General features: G+C 45.0%; 1 protein-coding gene across 1 annotated transcript in view; it reads right to left on the bottom strand.

The window, feature by feature from the left end:
* ARID2 (AT-rich interaction domain 2) overlaps nucleotides 1-18,945 on the bottom strand; it is a 246,118-nt gene that overhangs the window by 53,824 nt on the left and 173,349 nt on the right. The window contains 10 exon segments of the mRNA XM_038761126.1: nucleotides 138-2,177; nucleotides 2,179-3,020; nucleotides 3,620-3,816; nucleotides 4,466-4,600; nucleotides 10,518-10,599; nucleotides 14,341-14,508; nucleotides 14,773-14,982; nucleotides 15,066-15,162; nucleotides 15,703-15,953; nucleotides 16,039-16,105. Coding sequence (XP_038617054.1) covers nucleotides 138-2,177; nucleotides 2,179-3,020; nucleotides 3,620-3,816; nucleotides 4,466-4,600; nucleotides 10,518-10,599; nucleotides 14,341-14,508; nucleotides 14,773-14,982; nucleotides 15,066-15,162; nucleotides 15,703-15,953; nucleotides 16,039-16,105 — 4,089 coding nt within the window.

Here is an 18,945-nt window from a genome sequence, read left to right as displayed (position 1 = left end):
AAAACCACGCTCCGCGGGGCACAACCGCCTGGTTGGGTTTGTTTTTTTTCCCCCTCCCTCCCCGTTCCCCTCTCCTGACACGTTACGACTCGGGCGACGCCGTCAGAAGTGACCACGGAGGAGTCGGGCCAACTCACCTGCGTCACCACGGTCTGGACGTACGTCGGTGGATGCTGCTGCTTCTGCTGAGCAGCGCTTTCTATTGCTACTTTAGCTACAGTGCTGGGATCCGCCCCCGCCGGCACAGCGACCATGGTGGCACTGCAGCCGGCGTTGTTGGGGTCGCTGATTGTGACGATTCTAACTCCTACTTTATTTGGGATGCCCGGGACCGTCTCCCGGTCGTTCTCCTCCGCCGGCCTCTTGACGGTTTTGCATTCCGCCGTGCCGTTCGTCGACCGAGCTGCTCCCGACGCCAGGGGAGCGTGGGACGCTCTAGGTCCCGAGTGGGGGACCGCAATGATCTGATGCCCCTGTATAACAGAGGCCGTAGAGTGTGGCGAGACAACTACACTCGGGCGTTGCTGAGGCACGTCTGAAGTCCAACTGGAGACTAAAGGCCCGTTCGATAAATCGGCGTTGGGACCGCCAGGCTGCTGCGTCGCCAAACTCGCAGCCTCCGGAACACCGCTGCCAGCCGGCGAACCCCCCAAAGTTAACGTAGGTCCGTTGGAAATCCTTTCCGCTTGGTCACCTTTGGCAGTATCTTGCTGGATGGCATCTGAATTCCCTTGCTGTTCCGCGGGACACAGCTCCCCGTTTCCTACGTGGTTGGAAGATTTGTGATTTGGAATGTTTTTGCTAAAATGCGAACCGTCCCCCTTCTCAAAATCACAAATTCCATTGACCAGGGGTTTCCTCAGATCGCCTCTGAGCTCCTGCGTGTCCATCTGCTCCGCCGCCTGCTTCCCGGGAGCGCCGTTCTCCCCCGGTTCTAACGACGGCCCGTTCCGGACCTGCGGGCACTGGTTAGCCTCGTTTGGAGTTTTCCCTGAGTTTGAAGGAGGTAGACTTGAGTCACTGTACTTTCTCCCATTTAAAATGCTTCCCACCTGCTGGACGTCGCTCTCCTTCGTGTCCCCGTTGCTGGTGTTCGCGGCCCCCCGTCGGCAGGACGGGTTCTCCATGACTTCGATTTTCCGCTCGTGCACGTGCAAACCCGTCGCCTCCTTGGCCTCCTCCTCCTTTTGGCAAATGATCTTATCACCTTTGAACGGGGGAGCGGCAACGGCAGCACAGGGCGACTGTCCGGCCGGGGGCGGCTGCGCGGCGGGCAGCGCCTGCACCTGGAGCCCGACCCCCGCCGGCGGTCCGCTCACGGAGAGGCCCGCGGGAGCGATGAGCTGGGCTGCGTTTCCCTGACTCACGGTTGCCGTGGCGAAACTGGTATTTGGCACGACTGTAATGGTGACCTGGTTCCCCGAAGTCCCCTGGAAAATAGTGGCTGGGCTATTGGAGATCAGCGGGCCGGGCAATATCTGCAAATTAGAGATCGGTACCGTCTGGACCCCTCCTGGGGGAGGGAGGCCGCCCTGGACCAGCTGAACGTTCTGCTGGCCGACCAGCAGCTGCTGAGCCGGAGACTGGCCTTGGACTCCGAAGCCCGGCGCCTGGTTATTGGCCACCTGATAGACCACCTGCGGGCTCGGGGCCCTGGCGTTGTTGGGGGGCGGCAGCTGCGGCGCCGGGAGGATGAGCTTTCCCCCCGGGGTGGAGGGGCCGCGTTTGGGGAGGAGCAGCTGTTTGATCAGGCTGGACTCCCCAGCTGGGGGCTGCCCCGCTCCCGTGCCGGCCGGCTGGGGCTGCTGGCCCGGGACTTGTACCTGCGGTTGAGAGGGGGCTGGTGACGACGACGACTGCTGCTGTTGCTGCTGCTGCTGCTGCTGCTGCTGCCGCTTCACGGACAGCATCTGGCTGACGGTGGGCGGCGGGCCCTGCGACTGAGGGGTCGAGGGGGGCAGGACCGCGGGCACCTGGCCGGTGGCCGCCGGCCCGGGGGAGGGGGACGGGGAGGGCGTCACCACGCCCGGCTGCCCGGCCAGCTGGACCGGCGGCCCGGCCGGGATGGCGGCCGGATTGGCGAGGACTATTTGGTGAATGGCTGGTGCGTACGTCTGACCTTGCTGGGCCGGCTGGCTGACGATCACCACGCTCTGCTGGGGGGGGCGGGGCCGCCGGCTGAATGGGCTGCGGGACCGCCGAGGGTGGAACCTGCTGAGAAGGCAGGGGCTTTGGCGCGATGTTCTGGAACCCCACCCTGGACGCCTGGGGGCCCGGGACTCCGGCCAGGGTGACCACCTGCCCGGCCGCCACCTGGAAACTCTGGACGGACGTGGCCGACACCATGTTGGACGCGGACGTGGTCACGTACTGCTGGGGCGCGATGAGGACCGTGTCCTGCTGCTGCTGGCTGCCGGGCGGGGGCTGCGGCGAGGGGGTCTGCGCCGCCGGCTGGGGCGACGCGGTGAGCAACGGCTGACCCTGGGAAACCGCCGAAGCGCATGCTGGTATGTTCTGGACCCGGCCGAATATGTGGCCGGGAGGCACGGCTTGCTGGATCACTGTGACGGGGGTGCCCGAGGGGATCTGGCCCGGCACCACCGCGTGGAGCGGAGATTGCTGCTGCAGAACGGGCGGGTGGTGGAGCAACGTCTGGGAGCTCACGACGGTCACGGGCTGGGGGCCCGCGGCGTGGTTGGGCACGATAGAAGCCTGCGCCGCCCCGCCTCCGACGGCGATACTCACGGGGCCCGCCGACTGCGGCAGCGTGCTCTGGATTACCGTGGCCTTGACGACTTCGCAGGAGATCGGAGCCTTGTTCTGGATGACGGTCACTGTCGCGGTTGGTTGCTGCTGGCTGTGAACCGAAGGATTGGGCGGAATTCTCGAAACAGTCTGCGCCACGGTGTGAACGCCTTGGATCGGAAAAGACATCTGGGTTGCAGTCAGAGTTGAAGATTGGTTGGTGACAGCGGTCCTCGGAAAGTGGGTTCCTAAGGGCTGGGTCCCGTGAGGGATTCCTGCAAATAAAAAGGAGCGAAAGGAGATGAATCCAAGTTCCCGGTGAAATTCCAACCCAGGAGAAAACCCCCTTTTTAAGCACGGCACAGGAGTCACAGACTATTCTTTCAATCAATCAATCAATCAATCGCATTTATTGAGCGCTTACTGTGTGCAGAGCACTGTACTAAGCGCTTGGGAAGTCCAAGTTGGCAACATGTAGCGACAGTCCCTACCCAACAGTGAGTTTTATCAAACTGATACGGTTTTAACGATCCCCACGCAGACTGGCAGCGCGCCACAGTCACGGGAATGTGTCTGCTGTATTGGGATACCGTACTCTCCCAAGCATTCAGTACAGTGCTCCGCACACGGTCAGAGCTCGATACACGCGACCGACCGACAACCCACGCTCAATTCCAAGTCGATCACCACGTTGTCCGGTCAACCTTTCAACTAATACGAAGAAGCATTTCAGGAAGGCCAAGAAAAAAAAAAAGCCACGGACTCGTCCAGGATTTATTATGCTCATTGTAATGTGCTATTTTCTTGACTCCTCTTGGTTATTTTAGAAGAAGACTAACGTTCTTCATTAAAAACTCATTAAAACAATAACCACCTGCTGGTGAAGGAGCTGAAGACACATCAGGAACGGAATCAACACGAACAACAGGGGTCGAAGATGGCTGCTGTTGAAAGTACATCTGAATAGGAAGTGGTATAGCCCTCCTTTTGACCCCTACGACATGTATGTGCGCCTGCCCGTTGTTGTTTGGGTCTTCCACTCTCTTCACCGAATGGTTTGCAAAGATAGTTCTGTCAAACAGAAATGAATTTATAAGTTGCGAACGTCACCACTCCGGCCTTAGTCTCCCCGCCCCAAAGTACTGATTTCTTGGAAAACTCAAAGGCCCCGAAAGTGGTATTCTATTTCTTATTTATTAATTCACTATAAGTCAGATTCACCATCGCTTCAGGGTTCTCTGGGAAAAATGAGGAAGTAGCATGTAACCAAAGAGTCATCTTGTTTTCCGCTTATCCCTGCTTTTTAACGGCACGATGAAGTTTTAGACCACTCTCAACTCAATGAAATGAACAAAGTAATGACATCTCATACTGATGAAGGTGCACTTATTTGAAAAGGTGCTCGTGAGCATTTCACCGGAGCAGCCTTGATATCCTGAAAGCTGAGCATTACTGCTATTTGAGTTGCAATTCGGGACATGAAAAGTCAAGACTTTCACATAAAATTAAAGGGTTAACAATTTCCTACAAAAATCAAGTTTTCCTCTCAAACCTTTCCCATCCCCACTTTTTTAGTTTTTACCTAATGGAAATCTTTGATAGATGGAGATTCCCTCAACCCCACCAGCCCAAAACTAAACACGGCAATTTAAAAGAGCTATAGATAGGGAGCTGGAAGTATCACGATCCAGCTTTTTATTTCATGGATCCTGTAGCCTACCGAAGACATTTATAAAATCCAGTTGATGTTAGGATTCCACCACGAGCTAATTTACTGCATGTTGAGAGGTATTCAGAGTACATTTCTGCTCGAGAGACAGAACAATCTGGATTCACCTCAAAATGTGCATTCAACCTAAAAGAGGTGGAGATAGATTAAGTTATAAAATGCCCAAGTGCAGGACCCACATTCAATCCACATTTCCAAAAGAATCACATTTTACTTCTCCGACGTTATTATTTATCCGGGGTGCCTTACCAAAAGGGACACTCGAAAAGAGTATTTGGCCAAAGTAACTTTTCCTGGGACTACAATATGTTCTACTTTTGAAAAATATGTCCAATAATGAAAAAAAAATGACAGAAGCTAAGGAACAATTAAAATGTATGACAACGCATGAGCTATCCCGCTGTCTCTTTCTCCCTTGCTCCTCACCCACCTGTCTCCTTCTCCTCCCACCTGTCCATCTTTCCCGTCTGCCCGTCACTCTCCTCTTCTCCTGTCTACTATTCTTGATCACAAATAAAAGACTCCAAAGGATCATTTTCAGGCCTTGTTGTGAGCTGACCACTCTAAATTTCACAGGATTAGGCTGGAACACTTATCCTGAAAAAGACCATCCTGCAACTCTGGCTTAATGATTCTACTTTGGCCTGCTGATGTAAACGGCACTGAATAAAAGAGGAGGCACAGTTTAAGTCAAAGGGATCATCATCATCATCAATCGTATTTATTGAGCGCTTACTATGTGCAGAGCACTGTACTAAGCGCTTGGGAAGTACAAATTGGCAACATATAGAGACAGTCCCTACCCAACAGTGGGCTCACAGTCTAAAAGGGGGAGACAGAGAACAAAACCAAACATACTAATAAAATAAAATAGAATAGATATGTACAAATAAAATAAATAGAGTAATAAATATGTACAAACATATATACATATATACAGGGATGGATGTTCAGGCTGCGCATGAACACGGCTGAAAAAGCTTAATTGTAACAACATCCACATTACTTCTAAATTTTGTATCCCTATTAGTCCACTCTTCTTATTCTCGTGAGAGAGCTGCAATTCCACACCTTGCTGTTATAAGAAAGCCGTAACATTTTCTATCATGCAATGTTTATGTTGCGGTTTTGAGACGGCAATGAAGTTACACCACGAAACCAATGAACGAGGTTTCACTGATGATTCGTTGCCGTGTGATTGTTTTTTTCCTTCAACTCTTGTATTTGGTGCTTCTGTTGGAGGGATGACCAATGGTCAGGGATGAATTAACATGACCAGACTTCGGAGACGGCAGGGCTTTGGAAAGACCTGAAAACTTTAATCTTCTAGACTGTGAGCCCACTGTTGGGTAGGGACCGTCTCTATATGTTGCCAACTTGTACTTCCCAAGCGCTTAGTACAGTGCTCTGCACACAGTAAGCATTCAATCAATACGATTGAATGAATGAATGAATGAAGACGGTAATATGGTAAAGTTTACCCAGCGGGAATGAGAAAAAGTGGCAAAGAGGGTGACAGACAGAAGCTTGAGTGAAGTGAAATGAAGGAAAAGGGAAAGAAGGGGTTGGAGAAGTCAAGATGAGAGAAAATCAGTATGTGAACCACAGATCACAACCAAAATTTCAAGTTACTCAAAAGACAGGAAATCAAACATGGTAAACTTCAGGGTCTTGGGGCAGTGAAGGGAGTGGGGTGGATTAAATTATTCAAGTGTGTATCTTTCTTGATAGACCGTAAACTCCTTGAGGGCAAGGATCACCGCTAGTAACTACACTCATAAGGCACTCAATAAATATCACTGATTGATTGGTTGAGATGTTAGATGAAAAATGGTAATTTAGAGAGGCAAAGAATCAGAGAGAGTATAAGAGTATGCTCTTGGAGATGTCCCGAAATATACAGATGATATGTGATTAGATTTGACAGAAATCTTATGCAGAATAAAATATAACTAGTTAGTCTCCACATGAAAAAGGTCAAATAAAATGTAGCTCTTTTACAGATCCATTCTGGCTCCGCAATGCTCCCCACTGTTAGTAAACAAAGTACATATGATAATGAAATAAAACGAGTGAACAACGACATGGTGCTTTTTTTTTAGGATAGGGTTTCAGACCAAAGTTTTGCTTTAACTCACATCAAATGCCAAAATGTCCAAGTAATATAAAAATAAAACTTGTGTAACCCAGAACTGAGTTCAGAGTGGGAATTTTAAATACTTCTACTTATCCACTCACTGTTGAAAGCCAGTCAGCCAGTCAATTGTATTTCTTGTGCGCTGTTTGCAGAGCACTGTACTAAGCGCTTGGGAGAGTACAATAGAACACTAACAATATAAAAGACGGATTCCCTGCCCATCTGGTTTCGCATCACTCACTGACTTAAGAGTTGACATTATTTGTGTCCACGAAATTACCTTTCCTCCTTACAATGTGTACAGTACTTCTGGATGCATTTTTTGCTACCATTATATTATTCCTTTTGCAATATTTCTCAATAGGAGATGATAAAAGTATATGTGACCCATTCGGTAAGTTTCTCGAACACTTGTCCAGCAAAGGATTAAGGAGACATTTAACATTTCTCTGGAATGTACACATTTGGGAATGTCATTCCTGGCCATCTTTTGCTCCTTCTAGCTATCTCGTTTTGTTTATACCCCAGCTGCTTTGTGGCTTCTCGCCCTCTACAATCTATTTTTGACCCCTTTTTTTTCCCTCTCCCGAGACCAGACTCTCTACAGTCGCCAATGACCTCCTCACAGCTGAATCCAATGGGACTGAATCTGTTCTAATCTTCCTTGGCCTCTCGGCTGCTGTAATACTGTTGACAATTCTGTTCTAAGAATGCAGTCAGATCTTGGTTTTACTCGGTTGTACTTAACCGGCTCTACACCGAACCATTCCCTCTCAGTTTCATTCTCTGGCTCCACTTACACTGCTCATCTTCTACCCGTATAAGTCTTCTGGGATTCCTTGCTCTCCTCGCCATAAACTCACTCAGAGGGACCTCATCCTTCTGCAATCACCTCCTGGCAGACAGCTCCCACTCTTGTTTATTTCTTTTGCTCCCATGACACTTCCATTTGCTTGCCCCAGTGGCACCATTTTCGACTTTCTTCTCTATCACGGTGTCATTGGTCAGGGTGCTGCCTAGGTTCCATATTTCGACCATAGCTTTGACCTCTGTGTTGCCAATACAAATTTGTGTTTGTGTGTATGACTTCCCGGGTGCAGGCTGATATATCGCCTCAATATTCCTTAGATTTATTCGTTGTATCTCAAAGTAAAATTTCTCATATTCTCTCCTAAACCCTCTTTCCATCCAGACTTTCCATCTTTGTAGATAATACCACTATCCTCCGTACTCCAGGAGCCTGCAAACCTTCATGTCATTCACCTCCACACTGTCATTCATGTCTCACATTCACTCGTTGGCTAAATTCTATCGATTCTTCCTTCAAAACATTTCCTGATCAACATCTCTTCCCAGTTTCAGTCCTGTCAAGGTTAGAATACAGCAGAAATCAGGAGGCCTAGTTTCACAACTTCCAGCCCTTTCCCCTTTAGTCCATGCACTTCTCGTCACTGCCCAGATCACCTTCCTAAAAGATGGCTCGGCCCATCGGTCTCCACTCCTGAAAACCCTTCAGAGATGCCCATCTCCTTTTGGATCAGACAAAGACTCTTTGCCCTTGGTTTCAAGGCTCCATGCCAGGTTTTTCCCTCTTTTGCGTCGGTTCGGTTCAACAACTACCCTGTAACTGTCCCTCTTCACTCCTCCCACCCTCACCTTTAACTGCTCTCCGGCCTCTGGCTCCTGTCATGGATCTCCTTCTCCCGAAAATCCACTAGGCCACCAGTCTCCCCATCTTCAAAATCCTCCTCTTCCAAGAAGCCTCTCCCAATGAAGTCCCAACATTTGACGACAATATCAACCCAAGAGCCACCACTAGCACTTTTGTATTTATAACCATCTTCAGCAATTTATGCCCACATGTATATTCAACATGTCCTTTGTTCTCAAAGGCACAGCAGATGGAAGTTCACCTATGAGTGCATATGTGGCTAAAAAGGCCTATGGGGGATCCACAGCCCTAGCCGCGCTGTGCACACGAGAAGGCCACCTCTTGTTGTGTTGGCAAAATTTTGCAGCATTAGGTTCTGTTTTCTTTTTTGCCTCCTTGCCTTTCAACCTCCTTAGACGCTTTAGCTACCAGAGAATGAGTCTTTTGTTGACGGCAGTATGTCCCACTGTCCTTATCTCAAGTAATTGACGCCCAGTCTTCTGCTGGAATCAATCAATCAATCGTATTTATTGAGCGACTACTGTGTGCAGAGCACTGTACTAAGCCCTTGGGAAGTACAAGTCGGTAACATATAGAGACAGACCCTACCCAACAGCGGGCTCACAGTCTAGAAGGGGGAGACAGAGAATAAAACCAAACATACTAACAAAATAAAATAAATAGAATAGATATGTGCAAGTAAGATAAATAAATAAATAAATAAATACAGTAATAAATATGTACAAACATATATACATATATACAGGTGCTGTGGGGAAGGGAAGGAGGTAAGATGGGGGGGGATGGAGAGGGGGACAGGAAGGAAGGGGATGCAGCACTGTCTATTTCCGCTGCCCTAACTTTGACTTTCATCCTGTCTTAACATTTGATCCTTGCTAAACGTCGCTGATGGAACTGCTCAAAGAGCTGGATATGGTGCCTACAGAGGAGTCCAGATATCATATCCATAGAGAAGACTGCACAACACTACAGTTCTGTAGGTTTTTAGTTTGGTCTTAAATCTGATATGCTGCAATCATATTGTTTGACAATCTCCCAATTGACGTGCTGGCTCTCTTGTTTCCATTTTCCACTTTCTTGTCTACCATGGTGCCACTGGTCAGCATGCTGCCTAGGCAACACAATTTAATCACAGCTTCGACCTTTGTGTTGCCAGGGTGAATTTTTGGTTGTGTATATGGCTTCCCTGGTGAAGGCTGATACAACACCTGTACTTCCCAAGCGCTTAGTATAGTGCTCTGCACAGTAAGCGCTCAATAAATACAACTGAATGAATGAATGACCTCGATTTCCCTTAGACTCATTCATCAGTTCATTACACCTGGCTGATTCAAAGCGGATGATCACCATTTTCAAGTCTTAATATTCACTCATACCTATCTGATCCAAGTTTTTCCTCCTGCTCACATGATTTGTAAATAATTCTACATGTCCGTCGGCCCCACTAGATTTTAAACTTCTTGTACAGGGAAAGTGTTTGTTTCTGTTGTACTTCCCCAAGTCCTTAGTACATATTCAGGCACTCAACAAAAACCACTGATATTTTACTGCCAATTCACATTCATTTTTTGTATTAGCTTATTTGTCATAATTTAGAAAATGGAAAAATTCATAGTCAATGTCCAATATTCAACAGAATGAAAAGTTCAGGTTTTGTGGAGGCAGAGGAAAACAAAAAGAATAACAAAATCCTTCATTTCAATTCCATGGGTTTGCTTGAGGCTTCCTTGGAAAAGGACAGAGCCTTTCTAGGAAAACCCACTTCAAATTTAGTTACAGGAATAAAAAGATAAAGAGTGTCCACATATGGCCATTCTAGTTCTATCATTTTTATGGTAAAATTAAATTTGAAATAAGTGAGAGCTTTATTATGTTCTAGGAAAAGGAACACATCTAATTGGAGATATTTTCAAAGAGCAAAAATTCCGGTATTTTTCCTTTCCAATTTCTTTTGGTGTCGAGCTGTTTTTGCATTATTCTTTCTTCATAAACGTGTAACTTTATTCACATCTGGCCTTGACATTTGAAGATTGGGCCACTAACGGTAGTTTGTCTAGGGGGACTGATAGTACTGACCACACCATGAACATATATAGATTGACCCTTGTGCTGCTGGGCTTGCTGTTTGCTTAACAACAAGCAATAGACTAAAACATCTGGTCTGACAGATAAATTCAGTACCTTCCTTGTTTCTTCTTCTGAAAAAGGAAGCTTAATAGAACTTTGCCACTTACCACTGACAGGCAAACTTCTCACTGTCTATTTCCACTATTCCTGGAGGCGGAGCAACATGCTGCCCTACAACTGTTCGGGAAGCTAAATAAAAAGCAACAATAAACACGTTGGTTTAAACTAGAATTATGATTTTTCCCAAAACAAAATCATCACACATTATAATTGAACGGAAAATCATATTCAGAATGATGAATAAAGTACAAATTGAACCAATGGGCAATAGGAAATAATACCTTTACTATGTGCAATGTTGAGAAAACAACTTTATGCATCTTGCAGAATCTTCTTAGCACATTAAGTACCTTTTAATCAAATTCCAGCTCACAGTCCCATGAAAAATGTTTAAATACTAAAAAAGTCTAAACCTGTGCTACAAAGTTCAACACTACATGAATACAAAAATTAAAAAAACTTTCTACCTAATGTACAGAAAAGATTTCACTTGGTACATAGGGTTCTTATACTCTGCTCTTTAATGTTTTAAGGCAAGAGTATGTCTGTGCATATAAATACTGTCTCCTGAAAGAGGCAAGGGGAAAATCAGTTATCAATTACACAATACTGGCACGATATCCAAGCAGCTTCCGGGTAAAATAATCATTATACTTACTATCTTCCTAGAACTAAATATAGATCTGCAGGACATGTATTCTACATTGGATCAGCTCAGTAACCAAACAATGACAACATTTTAGGTAAAAATGAAATCATCCCATGTATAGAAGTGGAATCCATGGGTACTCTCCTGATTTTTAAATATGATAACGGAGTGGCATTTTCCTTCACATCAAAATTCTGGCCAACGTTTAATCACAGACACTACCTTGAAGACATAACTTCAACTCACAGAGAATTATTTTGTCTTTCCTCTGAGCTATTTCCGTGGTCTCATGTGTCTAATTAGACCAAAACAAAGCCAGTACAATCTTCTATACTTTCGTCCATTTCTATGGTGCCTTAGGGGTCTTGACTTCCTTGCGCATCCCTCTTCTCTCCCATTTCGACATCAGCCTTCGAAAGGCTTAGAACGATCAATAATATTTACTGAATTTTGGGGTTACAACCTTATATGAATAGCTGCATTTCCTAAATCATCTTCTAATGTGAGTACCAACTCCACAGGCCTGAAGGTCCCCAAGAGGGCCAAAACATAGAGTTCTTTCGCATAGCCTTTGGGTAAAGCGGGCAGACCTAGGTAGCCTAGTCTACTTCACGGAGCCAAAAAGCAGAAGTGAAGCAGAGATATTGGCTCCACCTCCTGTCTCCTCCCAAGAGGGAAAGGAGGAAAGGAATCAGAAGGTGCCAATGCTTGCCTTTTTCTCACCCATTCACCTCACTCCTGCCTCACGTGCCGGATAGGCTTGGCGTTTCCCGGGGACGAGGTGAGCGTAAGAATCCGAAGGACACGGTGCCGGTTTCAAAGTCCGTGGGGATGGGGCTCTGGGCCACTTGTCGGCCCAACCTTTCAACCAGGCTGCCGGTCGGAAACTTTAACCCCCATCCCATCCCTGGAGAATTTTCCGGCTTCCTGGGAAGGCTGGGAGGGAGTAAGGCAGGCCGAAGGCTGCCCTGACGGGATCTCAGAGCCCGGTGAAGGCAAGGAAGAATCACGGCAGCAACAGTAAGTACCTTGACCTTCTTCATTCTTTCCCTCTTTCCTTTCCTCCTAGCCCACAAAAGTGAAACGTTGGCCACCTTCATTCCCCATAGTCTCAGAAGCCACATATAAATGAATAATAATAATGATAATCGTGGTATTTGTTAAGCACTTATTACGTGCCAGGTACTTTACTAAGCGCTGGGGTGGATGCAGGCAAATCTGGTTGGTCCCTGTCCAACATGGGCTCTGAGTCTTAATCCCCATTTTACATACGAGGGAACTGAGGCACAGAGAAGTAAAGTGACTTGCCCAAGGACAACCAGCAGATAAGTGGCAGAGCCAGGATTAGAACTCAGGTCCTTTGGACTCCCAGGACCATGCTCTATCCTCTAGGCCACGCTGCTTCCCACAATAACATATCTATTTGACGGATGTAATAAAAGGGAGGGCTGATCTTTTAGGTGGAAAGGAAAACTTCACCAAAGTAGTGTTTACCAAAGCGTACCATTAATGGCAGAAAATATTTGCACCTAATAGAGTATCATGGACACTGGGGAACTCTGTAGTTATTTGATGATTATGTTGAATGAAAAATATAAAAACTTATCTAAGTTGCAAAACTGTTTTTCCAGGGAGCCATATACAGGTTCACAGTCAAAAAAAAAAAATACTTTGAAGACAGTGGAATTCTTAAATCCAAACAGACCGTGCCTAAATGGAAGACTCCTGGATTCTGCCGCCAGCTCTATCTACTATTCTCTGTGGACCTCTAGCCAGCAACTTCTTGATTTTTCCCTATGTGCCCAAAATGGAAATAGGGCTATTAGAAGCAGTGTGGCCTGGTGGAAAAAGGGAAGGCTTTGGTGGGAGTCAGAGGACCTGGGTTCTAATTCTGGTTCCACCACTGGCCTACTCTGTGATCTTGGGCAAGTCATTTAACTTTTCTGCTTCCTCAGTTTCCTCATCTGTAATACGGGAATTAATGCTTTTCCCCCAGCCTCCCCACCCCGCAACCCTAGATCGTAAACCCTCTGTGTGACAGACACTGTGTCTGACCTGATTATCTTGTATCTGATCAGAGTGCTTGGCACATTTACACACTTCACAAATGCCACAATTATCATCATCCTCCTCAGGCAGATAACGTGAACACTAATGAGATTTTTTTTTGAACCTGGTTCTTCCCTGATGGGGGAAAACAGACTATCAAAAAACCAAGGGGCACAATTACATTTTCCTTCTCCATCTCTCCCATTCACAAGGGGGTGTCGAACTTTGGGCCACCTTAGAAGCAACCCAAAAACTCCAGGGAGAGATCCCCCAGACATTGTGAAAGGCAGAAAAGAAACAAAGGCTGGTGGTTCCCCAGCTCTGCAGCTCTGAGGGGGGGGTGTTTTTGCACTCTCTGAGGCTAAAACAGGTGAAATAAGTTCATCATACCTAAAGCACATTTAGTACAATACGGACTGTGCTACCTAAGTAAAACAAAAAGCTTGGTTTTAATTCTCTGAAGCCCATTTTACCATACAGAATTCTGACACTACGTTGCAAGTTTCTGACCTATCAAAACTAAAGAAATGTATTTGCCTGAAGCATAAGTCCCATTCACCCTCCCTCATCTCTACTAACATTTTGGGAAATCCAGGTGATCAGGGAAACTTTCAACCTGGTCCTTGCTGCCTACCTGCACTAATAACCCATGTCTTTCTATCAAAACAATCACATGCCTCACTTTCTTACTCAAAAACCTCCCCAAGACTCCCCAACCCTTCTTGTAGCAGGCAAAGAGTCCTGATCACTTGCTTGTAAGTCCTCCATCGTACCTACCATCTCTCTTCTCCAATAACCAGGCAACATGTGCTCTCTGTGCCTCCCAAATGAACCCCCTCATTGTATCCTAGCCTTCAGCTTTCCCTAAAGCCTTTACCCAGGCTTGGGATGCCCTCAGTTTAGAGAGACCACAAACCTCCTCTCCTGTGAGCCCATCTCCTCCAAGAGGCCTTCTCAGATTAATTCTCCCACCTTTCCTGGCATGTCACCTTACCACCCACTTCCAGGATTCCTGTTTGTTCAATGATTGGTTCCTGATACCTATTTATCCGTGGATCTTACTGAAATCTCTTACCTAACTTTTCATTCCTGTATGTCCTGTCACTTGGCCTACAGTCTTCCCCATTATACGATAACGATGATATCGAGATGGTTATAAGTCAAATACTAACCTGGGACTGCTGCCCCATGGGCTGGTGATTGGGCATGCTCCACAGCCTGTGGCCTGATTTCCGATAAAGCTTGGTGGTTGGTGGTTTGATGTTCAACGAGTTTTACTGCACTAAGTGCTTCGGGTCCGAACATCTGGATGTCCATAGAAACCAGGCAAACTAGCATATCTAAAACATTCAAAATGAAAATGCATTTTCAAAAGTGATCACTACAGTATCCATTTGTATGGAATAATCCCATCTCATCTATAAAAGTGAAAAAGGAGGGTGGTTCTAGAATTTCACAACAATCACTGGTTTATCCGATGCCGGATACTTATAAAATCTGGCCTTTACACCTTAAAATAAAGACTCCGAACTTGAATTGTCACCACGTTAAATCAGCTTCTTAAACCCTTAAACCCTCTTCTTTGTAGATTTTGGCTGTCTCACCTATGCTCTTGTCGACTTTCGCTATCTTTGTGCAAGCCACATCCCCCATTTCTGTGAGCATATATAGCACCTCAAGAGTTGAGATTACAAGCAGCACATCAGGTAGAGTGAGATGACAAATTATCTCTTTGTATGATTCCTGATCCACATATTCACAAATTAGAACACCATTATCCTCTCCTTTGCAGAGATTTCCCAAAATTTCCATGCCTGCAAAACAAGTGAAAACGTGGTTTGAGAATACTTCACACAGACCTTTTTAAGAAAAGCCAGAAATTTGACTAAGAGCTTACCCCTCATTTTTAAGAACCTATCCCTTGACATTAAGCATTTTGTAACAGTATGAAACATTAGATGTGTCGTTTTGAAGTCAACAGGATCCAATAGAAGCTGAATTAAAAAAGAAAATGGAAACCACAAATTAGACTTTGCTCCGTGTTGGATTGCACCTGAATTTATTAATCTCACAAAGAAAATACTTAAAATTTCTTGAATGTTATGGACCACTGCCTGACTAAACTGTAAATGCTATTTCAATCATCTCTATGTAATTTTGAACTAATACGTCTTTATTCTTTCCATTCATTCATTCAATCATATTTATTGAGAGCTTACTGTGTGCAGAGCACTGTACTGAGCGCTTGGAAAGTATAATTCGGCAACAAAGAGGGACAATCTCTGCCCACAATGGGCTTGTCACAGTCTTTCCATGGGAAGTGTAAGACAAATTCTGCTCCCCCCCACCCCCACTTCTGAAGTAAGGAATATCTAAACAATCACAATTTTCTACTCCATACCAGCTTAGCACTGATCTTTATTACAACTGTACCGCAAGAGTTAAAAAAACTTGATAACTAAAAATGAGTTTAGCTTTGGAAGTATTCCCACACAGAAAGGATATTTAAATATTTTAATTATACAGTTCCTTACCTCTGCGGCAATATTTCCTAATGTGTCAAGTCCCAACTGCCTTAAAGAAATAAAATGACTATGGGCAGAGAGTAACAGGAAACGAAGACAGGTACGATTAGCTGCCAAAAGTTTAACATTGCTCTCTTCAAAAGAAAGATTTCTCAAAATCACTGCAATCTGAAGTACCCGCTGTCCTTCAATATCATTAATGCCTAGCTTGCGAGGTGGATGAAATAGAGATTCCCAAATCCATTCCTGTGATGTACCTTCTGCAACAGAAAATACTCATTTTGATTATTTGGTTTCATTTTGCTTAACGAACCTAATTCAATCATTTAATACTAGGTAGCTCACCTGGAGGTTTGTTTCGGTCAGAAATAAGGTCACGAACTTCATTATCGTCCACAATATCCTTCCAAAACTGCAAATAGGTTTAAAACATTATTTTTGAATTTCTAAAACGATTACTTGTACTGGTGATAACATTGCTTCTATTACTGTAAAATATTCACACACAGAAAAATCCTGTTAACGATTTTATGCTTCCTATTCTTGAGCGGTAGCATTTTAAGGATGGACTTACCAAATAGAAGCACTTCTTCTCTTCTTTCATGCTGAAATCAATTCTACCAAGCACACTATTTAGGGTTTTATTGATATTCCCGCTATTTAGCACCTAAAAACAGCATTCAGCAATAGCACTGACAGGCAGCAGGGCTTAGTGGAAAGAGCACAGGATGGAGTCAGGAGACCCAAGTTCGAGTCCGGGCTCCGCCATGTGCCAGCAGTGTTACCTTGGACAAGTCATTTGACTTCTCTGGGATTCCATTCCCTCATTTGTAAAATGGGGAAAAAAAAAATATGGGTTCTCTTTCCTTTTGAGACTGTGAATCCTGTGTGCCAGAAAATTTTGTTCCACTTATTTTTATGAACTTCATGTTTAGCATGGTTCCTGGACACAAGTAGAGGACTTAATAAATACTATAATTATTTCAGAACTTCTTTCTAAACGTCTCTTCTCTGAACAAAACATTATCCTCGTGACCTATTTTTGTTTACCTCATTCCCACTACCCTTCCTTCCTATAAAAGTTACCACCTGTCTTTGCTGTTTTCTTAAACTTTGATCATACCAGCAGATCATACTTGGGAGAAAATCCAAAACTTTTGTACAAGACCCGTTTCTTTTTATTTGGCTGTGATATCCCCACAGATCACTGAGATGGTAATATAATTCAGCATTTTAAAAGAATGGTAAAGATGCATAAATGGTGGTTATGGAATACTTTCCTTTAACAGTGAAGAGCAATTTTTAAGGTGAAAAGTAGTCATCTAAATAAGGTTGTACGGTGTTGTAAGCACCTTACAATATTCAGGATTACTGTACATATAGTTTCATTTCATTCCACTGAAATGAAATTATATGGAAAATTAATAAAACAAGAAATGTAAATACACAGACTGAAATTCCCAGGCCTGAAAACTAACCATTAATTTATTATTTTTTTCAAAATAAGCTTTCCAGATGAAAGGCTATGTTATTCAATCAATCAATCGTATTTATTGAGCGCTTACTGTGTGCAGAGCACTGTACTAAGCGCTTGGGAAGTACAAGTTGGCAACATATAGAGACAGTCCCTACCCAACAGTGGGCTCACAGTCACAGTCTATTCCTTCCTTGACCTGCATTGTAATATTGTTTAAATGTGACTCGCGGGAAAGGGATCAGCCAGTAAACTTAAAATGAATTCCTTTTGATCAAAATACTGCATATTTTATCATTTGGGCAAAGAGCACATTTACATTTTAATACTACAACCAATATTTGTTGTTACAATTAATTACTGGTTGGCAGGGTTTGATTTTCCAAAATAATTTTTGCCACGAAAGCTTATATTCAAGTCCTTTAGAGTAGTGGTAGCATTTAGTAACTGTATTTTGAATGTGGTAATTTTTGATGTCAAGGTGCCACAAAATACCTCTTACTCTCTGTTTACATATCCCCCTGGCACAGACAGAGTTGAGATAATTCCATCACAGGTTATATAAAAACAAGTGCATCTACTTATTACATTAAAGTAACAAGAAGCAGAGTGGCTGAGTGGAAAGAACATAAGCCTGGGAATCAGGGGAGCTTGGGTTCTAATACCGGCTCCACTATTTCCCTGCTGTGTGACACTGGACAAGTGACTTCACTCTGTGCCTCAGTTTCCTCATCTGTAAAATGGTGATGAAATGCCTGACCTCCCTCCTACATGTGAGCCCCATTTAGGGCAGGGACTGTGTTTGATCTACTTCAGGCCTTTGTCCAGTGCTTGGCACACTGCAGATGCCTAAAACCCTGCCCTCCCCTGTAGACAACATCATTACCCTACCTGTCTCACAAGCCCGTAATCTTGGCACTCATTCATTCATTCAGTCGTACTTATGGAGCGCTTACTGTGTGCAGGGCACTGTACTAAGCGCTTGGGAAGTACAAGTTGGCAACATATAGAGACGGTCCCTACCCAACAGCGGGCTCACAGTCTATGATGTTCGATTCAATTCTCATCAACCCATACATTCAATCTGCAACCAAATCCTGTCAGTAATAATAATAATAATAATAATGATGGCATTTATTAAGCACTTACTATGTGCAAAGCACTGTTCTAAGCGCTGGGGGGGTACAAGGTCATGAGGTTGTCCCACATGGGGCTCACAGTCTTCATCCTTTTAGACTGTGAGCCCACTGTTGGGTAGGGACTGTCTCTATATGTTGCCAATTTGTACTTCCCAAGCGCTTAGGACAGTGCTCTGCACATAGTAAGCACTCATAAATACGATTGATCATCATGATCATGATCATCCCCATTTTACAGATGAGGGAACTGAGGCCCAGAGAAGTGAAGTGACTTGCCCAAAGTCACACAGCTGACAAGTGGCAGAGCCGGGATTTGAACTCATGACCTCTGACTCCAAAGCCCATGATCTTTTCCACTGAGCCACGCTGCTTCTCCAATAATAATTGGACAGTAATAATTGACCAATAATAATTGGTCAGTAATACCTTCACAACATGCTAATACCCACCCTTTCTACTCCATCCATATGCTACTTACGATAATGCAAACAATTATCATCATCATCATCATCAATCGTATTTATTGAGCGCTTACTATGCGCACAGCACTGTACTAAGCGCTTGGGAAGTACAAATTATCATAAAGACTACGCGGAATCAGCCTCCTTGAGACCTCCCTGCCTGTACCGAGTGCTTGGG

The sequence above is a fragment of the Tachyglossus aculeatus genome, chromosome 2 (assembly GCF_015852505.1).
Source record: "Tachyglossus aculeatus isolate mTacAcu1 chromosome 2, mTacAcu1.pri, whole genome shotgun sequence".
Taxonomy (NCBI): domain Eukaryota; kingdom Metazoa; phylum Chordata; class Mammalia; order Monotremata; family Tachyglossidae; genus Tachyglossus; species Tachyglossus aculeatus.
The sequence above is the reverse complement of the archived record's forward strand: the minus strand, read 5'-3'. Positions and strand labels throughout refer to the sequence as shown.